The sequence below is a fragment of the Camelus bactrianus genome, chromosome 9 (assembly GCF_048773025.1).
Source record: "Camelus bactrianus isolate YW-2024 breed Bactrian camel chromosome 9, ASM4877302v1, whole genome shotgun sequence".
Lineage (NCBI taxonomy): Eukaryota > Metazoa > Chordata > Mammalia > Artiodactyla > Camelidae > Camelus > Camelus bactrianus.
In genome coordinates this window covers 9,741,315-9,753,553 of record NC_133547.1, presented here as the reverse complement: position 1 = coordinate 9,753,553, position 12,239 = coordinate 9,741,315, and the positions used below count along the sequence as shown (strand labels likewise).

The 12,239-nt window shown below is 41.1% G+C and overlaps 1 protein-coding gene across 1 annotated transcript in view; it reads right to left on the bottom strand.

Moving 5' to 3' along the window:
- Positions 1-5,824: 5,824 nt before the first annotated feature.
- LOC105062707 (uncharacterized) overlaps positions 5,825-12,239 on the bottom strand; it is a 67,149-nt gene continuing 60,734 nt past the window's right edge. The window contains 2 exon segments of the mRNA XM_074370851.1: positions 5,825-6,734; positions 6,736-8,713. Of these exon segments, the coding sequence (XP_074226952.1) occupies positions 6,641-6,734; positions 6,736-8,713 (2,072 nt within the window). The 3' untranslated portion in view covers positions 5,825-6,640.

Genomic DNA, 12,239 nt, shown 5'->3' with positions numbered 1-12,239 from the left:
TGACCTCCATGTAGATAAAGACTCATTATGTATGAGGCCCCTCAATAATCTTTCCCCCCTACCATTAGACATTTTTTTATCTTGCCCCCATCCCATAAGGGCTGGAAACCAGACTGAAGGTGACTACTCTCCTGGAACCCACTGGAGCCTAAACTTCCACCACCCAGAAAACTTCCCTGAATATTTGGATTATAAGGGATGGATAATTAATCTGCACTCTCCCTCTGATCCTCTTCAGGACCACCCAGGACCATCCTCACAGACAGCATGGACATGCAGAAAAGGAGACAGAAAACTCTTCTTAGTACATTAAAAAAAGTCACATTAGGACATCATAAGTCCATCACTGTATTAGTTTACTGTTGCTGTCCTGAACAAAATAGCACAAGCTGGGTGGCTTAAACAACAGAAGTGTATCCCCTCCCGGGTCTGGAGGCTAGAAGTCCAAGATCAAGGTGTTGGCAGGTCTGTTTTCTGCTGAGACCTCTCCTTGCCTTGTCTTTGTGCGTGTTCCCACCTGGTGTCCTTTGCCCAAATCTCCTCTTACAAGAATGCCAGTCAGATTGGATTAAGGCCCGCCCCAAAGACTTCGTTTTCACTCAATCACCTCTTTAAAGACCTCGTCTCCAAATACGGTCATGTTCTGAGGTACCAGATGTTAGGACTTTAACATATGAAATTGGGGGGAAGGTGGACACAGTTTGGCCCATAACAACTACTTACCCCATAATGATGAAGCCAGACAACCCCTCCTTGGTGACAACGGGTGCCAAGGAAGCTCAATACCATGTGACTGAGCCTACCAAATGCAGCTGTGCACCGTCCTGGTGACTGTTGGTCTCGTTATCACGGGTCCGGCTGCTGTCGCTGGTTTGTAACCTGGATGCCCAAACCCTCCAAGGAAGCCACTGATTCAACCAGAGTTGGCGAATGCTGACGCTTGCATGCCATCAGGTTTGGCTAATACAAGCCCTGTGATCCAAAGACTTTGCCAGCTTGCCTATCACCAACCAGTCCTTTACTCTAGAGGTAAGGGGACCACAGTAATGAGTCAAATTAAATGGCCTCCCTACAGGCTCAAGCTGGATATTTCCACTGGCAAACAGTCTGACACCCTGTTAACAACATACACCCAAATCAGGCCATGTGACCTAAAACCCATTTGCAGCTGAACTCCTTCCCCTGGTTACACCACTGATCCTTACATATACTTCCCCAAACTCTCAGCACATATCCTGCAAGAACATAATTGCCAGACCTGCCACCTTGACCTGAAAAATAACACCAAGATGTCATTGTATTTTTTCAATGGCAAACTTCTCCTGATCTGTTGGCCTTACTCTGCTTCAACTTTTCTATGAATACACTGTATTTAAAACCAGGTGATTGTGTCCTCTAGTTTTATTTCTTCTTTCCAATTTGTACACCCGCTAGTTTTTACACTAACTTGGACCTCCAGTCCAATATTGAATATAAGTAGTGAAATTGGACGTCATTGCCTTGTTCTCAGTTTTAACAGGAAAGCATTCATTCTTTCAGTATTATGGATGGTGTTAGCAGTGGAGTTTTTATAGCTACCTTTTATCAGTGTGAGAGAGTTTCCTTCTGTTTATACTTTAGAGTGTTAATCATGAATGCGTATTAAATTTTGTCACTTTTTCTGTAGCTATTGGAATGGTCATATGATGATTCTTTTTAGTCTCTTATTAACATGAATTATATTGATATAGTTCAAATGGCAAACTGACATTGTATTCCCTAAATGATCACCATTTGGTCATGAATTTACTCTTTGTAAATATTGCTGGATGTGATTTCCTGATGTTTTCATATGAATTTCCATGTATATCCATGAGGTATATCCGTCTATAGTTTGCTTTTCTTGTCGTATCTTTGCCTGGCTTGGGTATCAGAGAAATGCTGGCTTCATAAAATCAGTCGGAGAGAATTTCTTCCTCTTCAATTCTCCAGAAGATTTTGTACAACATTAGTACTAATTTAACCCTTTGAATTTACCAATGAAGCAATCTGAGACTTGAGTTTTTGTTGATTAGTTTTTAATTTTAAGTGGGAAGGAATTTAACTATAGATTCAATTTTTTTTAAATACAGAGCTATTCCATTATTCTGTTTCTTCTTGAGTTTGCTATGGGTAGTCTGTATATTCCAAGGAATTTTTCCATTTGGCTTTATTGGTACAAAGGTACGCATAATATTCTGTTAATGGCTTTAATATCTGTAGTGATGTCCACTCTCTTTCCTGATATTAGTAATTTTTTTCTTGTCTTTTTATTCATAATTAGACTGACTAGAGATTTGATTTTATTGATCTTGTCAAAGAAGTGAATTTTTGTTTCACTGATTCCTGCTTTGTTATTTCCTTCCTTTTGCTTACTTTGGGTTTAGTCTTTGGACATGAAAGCTTAGGTCATTAACATCTATCTTCTATTCCAATGTAAACATCTATTGCTATGAATTCTTCCTAAGCACCAATGTAGTTGCATAAATTACTTTTGGTGTAGTGTGCTTTAATTTACCCTTGTGATTTCTTTTTTGTCCCATCTCGTATGATTTCAACTCTCTTGAAAGTTGCAGTGTATCTGAAAGGAATTTCTATTCTGCTGCTGGTGGGCTAATTGATCTACAAATGCCAATTACATCAGGTTGATCAGTAATATTGTTCATGTCTTCTGTGTTCTTACAAATTGTCTTTCTACTTGTTCTGTCGTTTACAGAGAAAAGAATGTGGAAGAGACATTCTAGTAGGTGTGTAGTGGAGTCTAGTTGTGGTTTAACTTTTAATTTTCTTAATTGCTAATGATGTTGTATATATTTCTATGTGCTTATTTGGCATCATTATAGCTGTTTTGGTGAAGTGTATGTTGATGTCTTTTGCCAACTTCCAGTTGGGTTGTTCATTACTGTTGAATTTTATAGTTCTTATTGTTGTTTTGAAAGTTTTTTTATATATTACAGAGAGATTTTTCTGAATATGTGATTTGCAAATATTTTCCTATGGCCTATAGCTCATCTTTTTCATTCCCTTGAAATTGTCATTTACATATTTTAAAATTTATTGATAAGGTCCAATTTATTAATGTGTTTTTATACGGGTTGTGCTTTTGGTGTCAAATCTAAGAACTCTGCTTAACCTCAGGTCCCAGAGATTTTATTTTTTATTTTAAAAATTTATAGTTTTACACTTTATAGTCAGATCCATAAATAATTGCTAATTTTAGTATAAGGTATGTTTGGTTAAGGCTTATTTTATTTTGCAGATAGAAGGTCAGTTGTTCAACCATTTGTTGAAAGCATGTTCTTCATCCACTGAATTGTTTTTGCGTTCTTTGTCAAAGTCAATCTGCCATATTTATATGCATACACTTCTGAATTTTCTATTATGTTCCATCAATCTATGTGTCTGGGCCTTCATTATAGCCACATTCTTGATTACTGTAGCTTTAGAGTATCTCTCAACATCAAGTAGTATGATTCTACTAATTTATTCTTTTAAAATAAAATTTTGGTCTATTTAAGTTCTTTTGCTTTTTCTAAATTTTAGAATGAGCTGGTCTATACCTACAGAAATGCTGCTAGAACTTTGATTAATATTAATATTACATTAAATCTGTAAATCAGTTCGAGGATAATTGACGTACTTTGTTTTGAGTATTCTAATTCATGAACACTGTATATCTTGTCAATTATTTAGGTGTTTGATTTCTTTCAGTACTTTGTACTGTGTGGCAGACAAATTCTACATGTGTTGTTAGATTTATACCTAAGCATCTCATTCTTTGGAGAGATTGGCATTGTGTTTTAAATTTTGTTCATTGCTAGGGCATAGAAAAATTAAAAATTGCTAGGATACAGAAATATGATTTTGTGTGTGTGTGTGTGTGTTGACCTTGATAAACTACTTATAAATTCTAGGTCTCTGTAGAATCTTTAGAATTTTCTGGGTATGTAATTATTTCTTCCTTTCCAGTCTATATACCTTTTATTTCTTTTTCTTGCCTTGGTGCACTGGCAAGCACTTCCAGTACAGTTTTGAACAGAAGTGGTGGGAATGGATATCCTTGCTTTTGTTCCCAGTCATAAGGGGAAATAATTCAGTCTTTACTAATGAGGATGATGTGACCTGATGGTTTTGGTAGGTGCCTTTTATCAAGTTGAGGAAGTTCTCTTCTTTTACTACTTTTCTAGTTTTTTTTTTTTAAATCATTACTGGATGCTTTATTTTGTCAAGTGCTTTTTCTGTGTCAGCCAATATGATAAAGTGTTTTTTCTTTCTGAGACCAATACTGGAAAACTTTTTCTGAAAAGGACCATATGATGGCCATTCTGACAAGTGTGATGTGGTGTCTTATTGTGATTTAGATTTGCATTTCCCTGATATTGGTAATGTTGAGCAGCTTTTCACGTTCCTGTTGGCCATCTGTATTTCCTCTTTTGGAAAAATGTTTGTTCAGTTCTTCTGCCCATATTTTAAATGAGTTGTTTGCTTGCTTGCTTTTTAATTGAAGTACAGTTGATTTAAAATTTTGTATTTGTTTCTAGTGTACAGCATGGATGGATTTGGAGGGCATTATGCTAAGTAAAATAAGTCAGAGTAAAGACAAATACTGTAAGATGTGGAATCTAAAAAAAATTACAGCAAACTAGTGAATATAACAGAAGAGAAACAGACTCACAGATGTAGAGAAGGAATTTGTGGCTCTACCCACTTTCCCAAGCACGTTCTGGGTATCTACCAACATCAGTAACTTTGAACTTACCTTTTATCATTTGATTCTGCATAGTATTCCACTGAATGGATAAAGCCATTACTTGTTCTGTCAGATCCAACTGGTTAATGCAAAGTGTGCTAAGACCAATAATGCAGTGATGAACATCCTTTTACGTATATCCACAACACGTTTACATGCCATGAGATAAAGCAGTAAAATTTAGCTGTAAGGGATTTTCATTTAGTTAGTAATTTTGCTTGTTTTATTGCTTTGGTGAAATTGATAATGGTCACTGTTAAGTAATTTTTCAGAAAAGTAAAAGGGGAGGGTATAGCTTAGTGGTAGAGCACATGCTTAGCATCCATGAGGTCCTGGGTTCAATCCACAGTACCTCATCTAAAAAATAAATAAGTAAACCTAATCACCCCATCCCCCAAAAAAGTAAAGAAAAATCATCCCAACCCTCTGCCGGCGTAAACCAGGCAGCTTATTCATCAGCATCCTTCCATGTGCCTCTGTGCACATAGCCACGTCTCTGGGGACACACACCTTTATTACTGGGAGCAGACCAGGAAGGCGTTAACCTAGTTTTCTCATGACAGTACTTTTCCTGTCATTATACAGCTTTATTATATTTCTCACGTCTGTATATTATTGGAATATATTTAAATATTTTGCTGGTGCTTTTTTTTTTTTAATTTATATAAACATTTTTGTGTACGATCTTTCTTTCTTTTGCTATACTCTTCTAAACAAAACCACTAATGCTAGGATTTGCCAGGTCAGAGTATTCTGATACATCTTGACCAGCTAATGGGGTTCACTCCTACTAAGGGAGGGTGAACCCAGAGTGCTGTGTATGTATGTGGCAGTTAATCTAAATTGCTAATGTTAATGAAATCTCAATCAAAATTCAACAGGTTTCTTGTCTACTCTATTCCATTTTTTTGTGGGGGGGACACAATGGAGGTGGAATGTGACAAAATTAATATGCTTGATTTCTGCTAAAGCCCCCGACTGAGTATGTCTCGATGAAGGGCTAGGGTAGAGAAGGCCTGTGACGTAGCCTGAATGGAAATAGTGGGAGGAAACCAATGACTAACAATTCAAGTTTACTAAGAAAATTTCTGTCATTAGTAACTCAGAGTTACAGTCAACCCTAATTAATGACTTAAGGTTTGAAATTTCCAATCATATAAACTGCAGTGTGCTGTTACCAGATTAATTTTTAAAAACTTGTATTTTTCAGTCTATAAAATACAAACTAACACTACTATTACACCACACACAGTGGATGATACTGGACCTATAACTGAAGCTGGATGGAGGATGGGAGCCAGTCCCGAGTCTTGTCCACATCTGCTCTGTTGTGGTTGGCGTATTTATTACATGATTCTCTGTACTTCAGTTCACGTTTCCTGAAATTAATCTTATTAAGGCGACTTGAAGGATTCCTTGTCTATTATGAATCTGGGGCACGGAGTTGATGAGAACTTAAAAATATCTGTGCTAATTAGAAGGACTTTCTCCACTTGGTTCAGTAATTGCCGGGCGCCTGTTAGGAGCCAAACACAGTTGTACACGGTAGAGATACAGGGTGGAACACACTCCTCCCCCCACAGAGGTTACACTGCAGCTGACGTCAGTTTGGCTTGTCCATTGTTACACTTCTGTTACAGTCCTGCCCGTGACCTTCACTTATACGCCTTCTTCTCCTAGGTAGACCCCAGTGAGTCTTCTCTTGTGTGGCATCTTGAGAACTGGGACATTCAGAACTCTTAACCACTGACCATATTTATAGGTTTTCTCTCATCTGTGAAAGCTGATGTCTGCCAAGAATCCACCTCCCAACTGAATCCTTAAAACACAGTGTTTGTTTCATAATAGAATTTATTTCCCATGAAGATTCCCTTAAGTGTCTGAGTTCTGAAGGAATTTCCCACAATTACCAGCGTCGATGTCCCAGTGGAGATGCAGAAGGGAACTCTCACTGAAGGCTCTTCCCTGCCTCACATTTCTATAGATTGCCTCCAGTGTGGACCCTCTGATGGTATACAAGATGTGATCTCTGGCTGAAGCCCTTACAACATATACCACAGATGTACGGTCTCTCTCCAGTGTGGACCCTCTGATGCGTGTGGAAATGCGAGGCCTGGCTGAAGCCCTTGCCGCACTGCTGACATGTATAGGGTTTCTCTCCAGTGTGGACCCTCTGGTGAGCACTGAGCCCCGCGCTCCAGCTAAATTCCTTCCCGCACTCCTCACATTTGAATGGTTTCTCTCCTGTGTGAAGGATCTGATGGACTTGAAGATTTGACCTCTGGCTGAAGGCCTTACCGCATGTAGCACACTTATATGGTTTCTCTCCGGTGTGGACCCTCTGATGGGCTTGAAGATGGGAGGCCTGACTGAACCGCTTCTGACATGCCTCACATTTGAACGGTTTCTCCCCGGTGTGGACGCTCTGATGGGCTTGAAGGTTGGAGGCCTGGCTGAAGCCCTTCCCACACTCCTCACATTTGTAGGGCTTCTCCCCCGTGTGGACCCTGTGGTGGTTGTGAAGATTCAAGCTCCAGTTGAAGCGCTTCCCACACACCTCACACTTGTATGGTTTCTCCCCAGTGTGGACCCTCTGGTGGGCTTGGAAATAGGAACTCTGACTGAAGCCTTTCCCACACACGTTGCATCGAAATGGCTTCTCTCCCGTGTGAACCCTCTGATGGCTCTGGAAACTTGAGGCTGAACTAAAGCCCTTCCCACACTCCTCACATTTATAGGGCTTCTCCCCCGTGTGGACACGTTGATGGCTGTGAAGATTAAAGCTCAGACTGAAACACTTGCCACACTCCTCGCATCTGTACGGCTTCTCTTCCGTGTGGACTCTCTGGTGGGTGTGGAGATTGGAGCTGCAGCTGAAGCGTTTGCCGCAGTCTGCACACCTGTATGGCTTCTCTCCCGTGTGGATTCTCTCATGGGCCTGCAGGTGGGATCTCTGGGTGAAGCCCTTCCCGCAGACCTCGCATTTGTACGGCTTCTCCCCGGTGTGGACTCTGCAGTGAATGTTCAGATCAGTGCTTCGACTGAAGCCCTTCCCACAGCTCTCACACCTGTAGGGCTTCTCCCCTGTGTGGACAGGCAGGTGGGCGTACAGGTGTGACGTCTGGTTGAAGCTCTTCCCGCACTCGTGGCACGAGTAAGGCTTCTCCCCCGTGTGTACCCGCTGATGAGTCTGCAGGTTGGAGCTCTGGCTGAAACCCTTCCCACACTCGTGACACCAGTACCGTTTTGTCCCTGGTTGAATGGGAACAGCGGAGCCATACCTGGCGTCCTTCTCACGGGTTCCACATGTAGGGGACTCCTTGCCTGAGTGGACCTGCTGATGGAGTTCAAGATGGAAGCCGTCACTGAATTCGTTTTCATGTTTATTATTACACTGGGAGGTTTTCTGTGTGGTCTGAGTCACACTGAGCCGGGCAAGAGGTGATGCCTTCAAGATGTCTTCACCACGCTCTCTGTTGCCGTGACCTTGCTCTCTTTTGTGCACTGTATCATCCTCGTGGTGGTGGGAAATACAACTGAAAATGTCAATGTCACTGCACGGAGCAAACATAAATAATTTGTGTTTCATCAGAGTCTGCTGACAGCGCCGCTGATAATTCTGTGCCTCGTTCAGGTAGAGTTTATTCCAGGAATTCTGAACTCTCCCAGATGGAAAGCCTTGATTTTCAGTAACATTGGAATGATCCTCTATAAGACTGATGACACAGCTGTCTTCCACATGAGCCTGAAGGGAGACTCCCGCAGAAGGGTTACATGGTTTGGGGGACTCAGAACTCTCTCCTCGGATATTTAGCCCGGAGTCTTGACTTTGGGTTAATTTGTTCATGACATGTCTCTTGATTTGCCAGCATGAAAGCTCTCCTAGAGAGAGGCACCTTACTCCTGTTTCATGAAGAGGTTCCATCTCACTGTGATTCCTGACTCCTGAAAGGAGAACAAGAATAAGAAATTAAGGACAGAGTGACCTCAGCAAGATGGTAGATGAGGAGCTCCAAGCCCTTGCTTCCCTGTGGAAACATTAAAAAAACGACAAACAGACATCAGTGCAGATCACTTCATTAGAGTTCTGAGAAACAGCCCCAGGTCTACGGCAACCAAGACAGCATCAAATCAAGAAAAGCCAAACTTAAAAAGGTGTGAGATTTGGGATCAGCCCAGAATGAGTCTGCTCATATCGTTGGCAGATCTCTTAGGAGAGCAGCTGCAGGAAAGCCCAAGGGCCTGGGCCAGAAAGCATCAGCTGGAAGCCAGTAGGTACATGAAAGCGTAATAGTAAAACATGTGATTTACCTCGAATAGTGCAGAAAGGGACGAAAATATGAACAAAATCGATGAGAACCCCCCCAACAAAAGTAAATGCAAGTACACCTGTTTCAGTAACTGTGTTATGTGGGTGTGGACGCCCCTAAAATCAAAAGGCAGAGATTGGCAGAGGATGTAAAAAGCAAGATCCAACTGCGTGCTGTCAACAAGGGGTGTGTTTTAAATAAATTAAAAGAAAAAGGACAGAAAAAGACATCATGCAAAGCCTAAGAAAGCTTGAATGGCCAAACTAAATTATCAGACAAAAAGACTTCACAGAATAGAGCCTGATTAGCTACAAGGGCATCACATGACAGAAGGGTCAATGGAGTGAACAGATGTAACAATTACATAGGTGTCTGCGTCTCATAAAAGCTCCAAAATATACGTAACAAAAACAGAGGGAACTGAGAAGTGGACAAATCTAGGGTCAGACATCTTAAAACATGTCTCTGTTCTTTGAAAGAATAATTAGACCATTAAAAAAAAATCAGTAAAGATTTTTACTTTACAAGATCCAAACCATTAATCACTTGAACCAAAATGAAACTTACAGATTGATCACTGCACCCAACTGCAGCACTCACATTTTCTTTTTCCAAACACACATGCAACATCCTTCGAGATAAACCAGACCAGACCCAGAGCTAGAAGACAAGTTTCAAAAGACTTCAAAAGGCTGGAATAGTAAAGCCCACAGCAGAATTAAATTCAAAACCAATATCTGAAAAAGCCCTAACTATATGGACATCAGACACACCCACACGTCAAATAAACCCCACAGGAGATTAGAAAGTGTTTTGAATTAATAAAGGAAAATAACATCACAATTTCTGGCATGCAGTTAAGCCACACTCAGATTACTTAAAGCTTTAAATATTAGAAAACAAGAAAGGTTTAAAAATCAACGACCTGAAGTTCCATCTCAAGCCATAAGAGGAAATTAAAAAGGAAGGAAATAAACTGAAAAGCAAATAAAGAGAAACAAACAAGGTTTAAAAAAAAATCAAGGAAACCAGAAGCTGAGTCTTTGAAAAAGAATTAATAAAAATGATAAACTGCTAGACTAATCAGGAAAAAACAGGAAAGACAAATATTACCACAAGGCATGAAAGATGGGCAGAGAAAATCTTTAGATATGTACAAAAATGCTTTTAGAAGAGGTGAATATAGGAATGCAGGCTACAAGATGGATGTATAAAAATCGACTGTATTCCTATATAGTAGAAGCAAAAAATTGAAAAATAAAAAACAATTCCACTTATATAGCATCAAACAGTAAAACACTTCTGAAAATTGAAGACATGTAATTCCTACAAACTACACACGACAAAGCGTGACACTGAGACTTAGAATACACGTTTGGGCTTCCTCCGTGGTTCCTGGCTCAGCTCCCCATGCCCTCGCAGTTTCCTGAAGGAGGAGAGCAATGGAAGCATCTTCTGTTACACAGTTTGGTCATTTGTCCTCAGTTCCTGAAACGGCATCAGAGCCCTAACGGTGAAATGGGCATTTTGTTCTTCACGATAAGCCTGGGACGCTGATTGATTCATGCATCAACAAATAAACCCTGTCTTTATTAGATCTTCTGAATTAGATCTTTGTTAGATCTTCAGATTTACTCTGTTGAATTTTATTCTTTAACAGACCGCACGAGGAGATCCCAAATCAGAACTTCGAGGGCAGCTGGGGACAAGGAGAAACACGGGCCTGGCGCCTGGAGAACCATTCTGAGTTCAGTGTCTTTCTCACCATTTCTGAGGGCCGCTGGTATGTGGGACAAGTGTTCCAGAAACTGCATGATACGTCCTGGCATAAAACGTTGTCTGTCATCAAAACTGAGGCTCACACTAAAAGGACTGAACCTGAGTGTCAGGGAAACACCCTCGCTGACTTCCATGCAGAGGCAGCCGCACAGAGTTTATAAAGATGGTGGCCCGTGCAGATGGAGTCCATTCTGCTGTTGCAAAGAATGACCCCTCAATGCCAGACTTTTGCCACCGTGATGTCCTTGTAACCTGACAACAGCCTGCTCCTGAATCAGAGAAACAAATGGGTGAACAGCTGTAAACTTCTCAGTTGGGACTCTAAGAAACCCAAGATGGCCACCTGGTTCTTTCGCTGGCAAACCCCATTTTCTGGTTTCTGCATTCTTTCACCCACCAGCGTACATTTAGGAAAAACTTTTTGCCCCAGAGGCCTCAGACCTCCTCTTTCTGAACCCTCTGAGCACCTGCAGCTGGACTTCATTCAGCTGCCTGGACTCCCGGCGGGCTGTCAGCATGCACGTGTGTTTTCCAGACGCGTCAGGGCCTTGCCCTGCTGTAAGACCAGTGCCCTCACAGTGGCCAGGAAACCGTAAAAGCATGTGTTTCCCGCTTGGGTACTCCTTCCACAATCTCCAGGGATCGAGGCACCCACCTCACTAGGCAAATCACACGAGCCTTAATGAAAACATTGCAAACTTCTGGAGTGATCCCTGCCCTCTCAGCCTCCACCATCAGGCAAGGCCGAGAGAACTCACGGGCCGACCTGAACTGAGGAGGATGCTCTCATGTTTTCATTTTCCAGGTTTAAGGAGATCTCTTCTCTTACGTTAGCTATGACTTACAGCAATTTGGTAAAATGTACCTTTTGTGAGCTAAGACAAAACACTTACTTTTTCTCCCTACCTGATCCTTCCAGAATGCAGAAAGCCTCTGTGAGTATTCTTACTTTCATGATAATATATTTGTTTGCATACTTTCAGTGTCCTATTTGAGAGAGATGTGCGTAGACTCAGCTGTGACCAGGCAGCTTCAAGGAACTGCTTGGAAAAAATCGACCTGGTACTTTGCTTACAGGGTTCCGGCGAAGCAGTCTTAAAAAAGAATTTATATGATCAGTCACTGTTCTGGCTGTTATTATAAATAATCAGGTCAAGTTTAATACAAACAAATGAGTTTTACTGCAATGATCTCTGGTTAAAAAAAAGGGGGGAGTTAATTGTAGAGAAAAAAAATTATGTTTGCCCCTTTTTAGAGATTAAGTTCTAGGCCTGTTAACTGCCTTGGAGGTTTTGTTGCATACCTGTAAACTGGACTGGATCCTGAATTTTTCCAGTGTCCTCAAGTACCTGGCTCTCCTCCCCTCCGATTTGGAATCACTG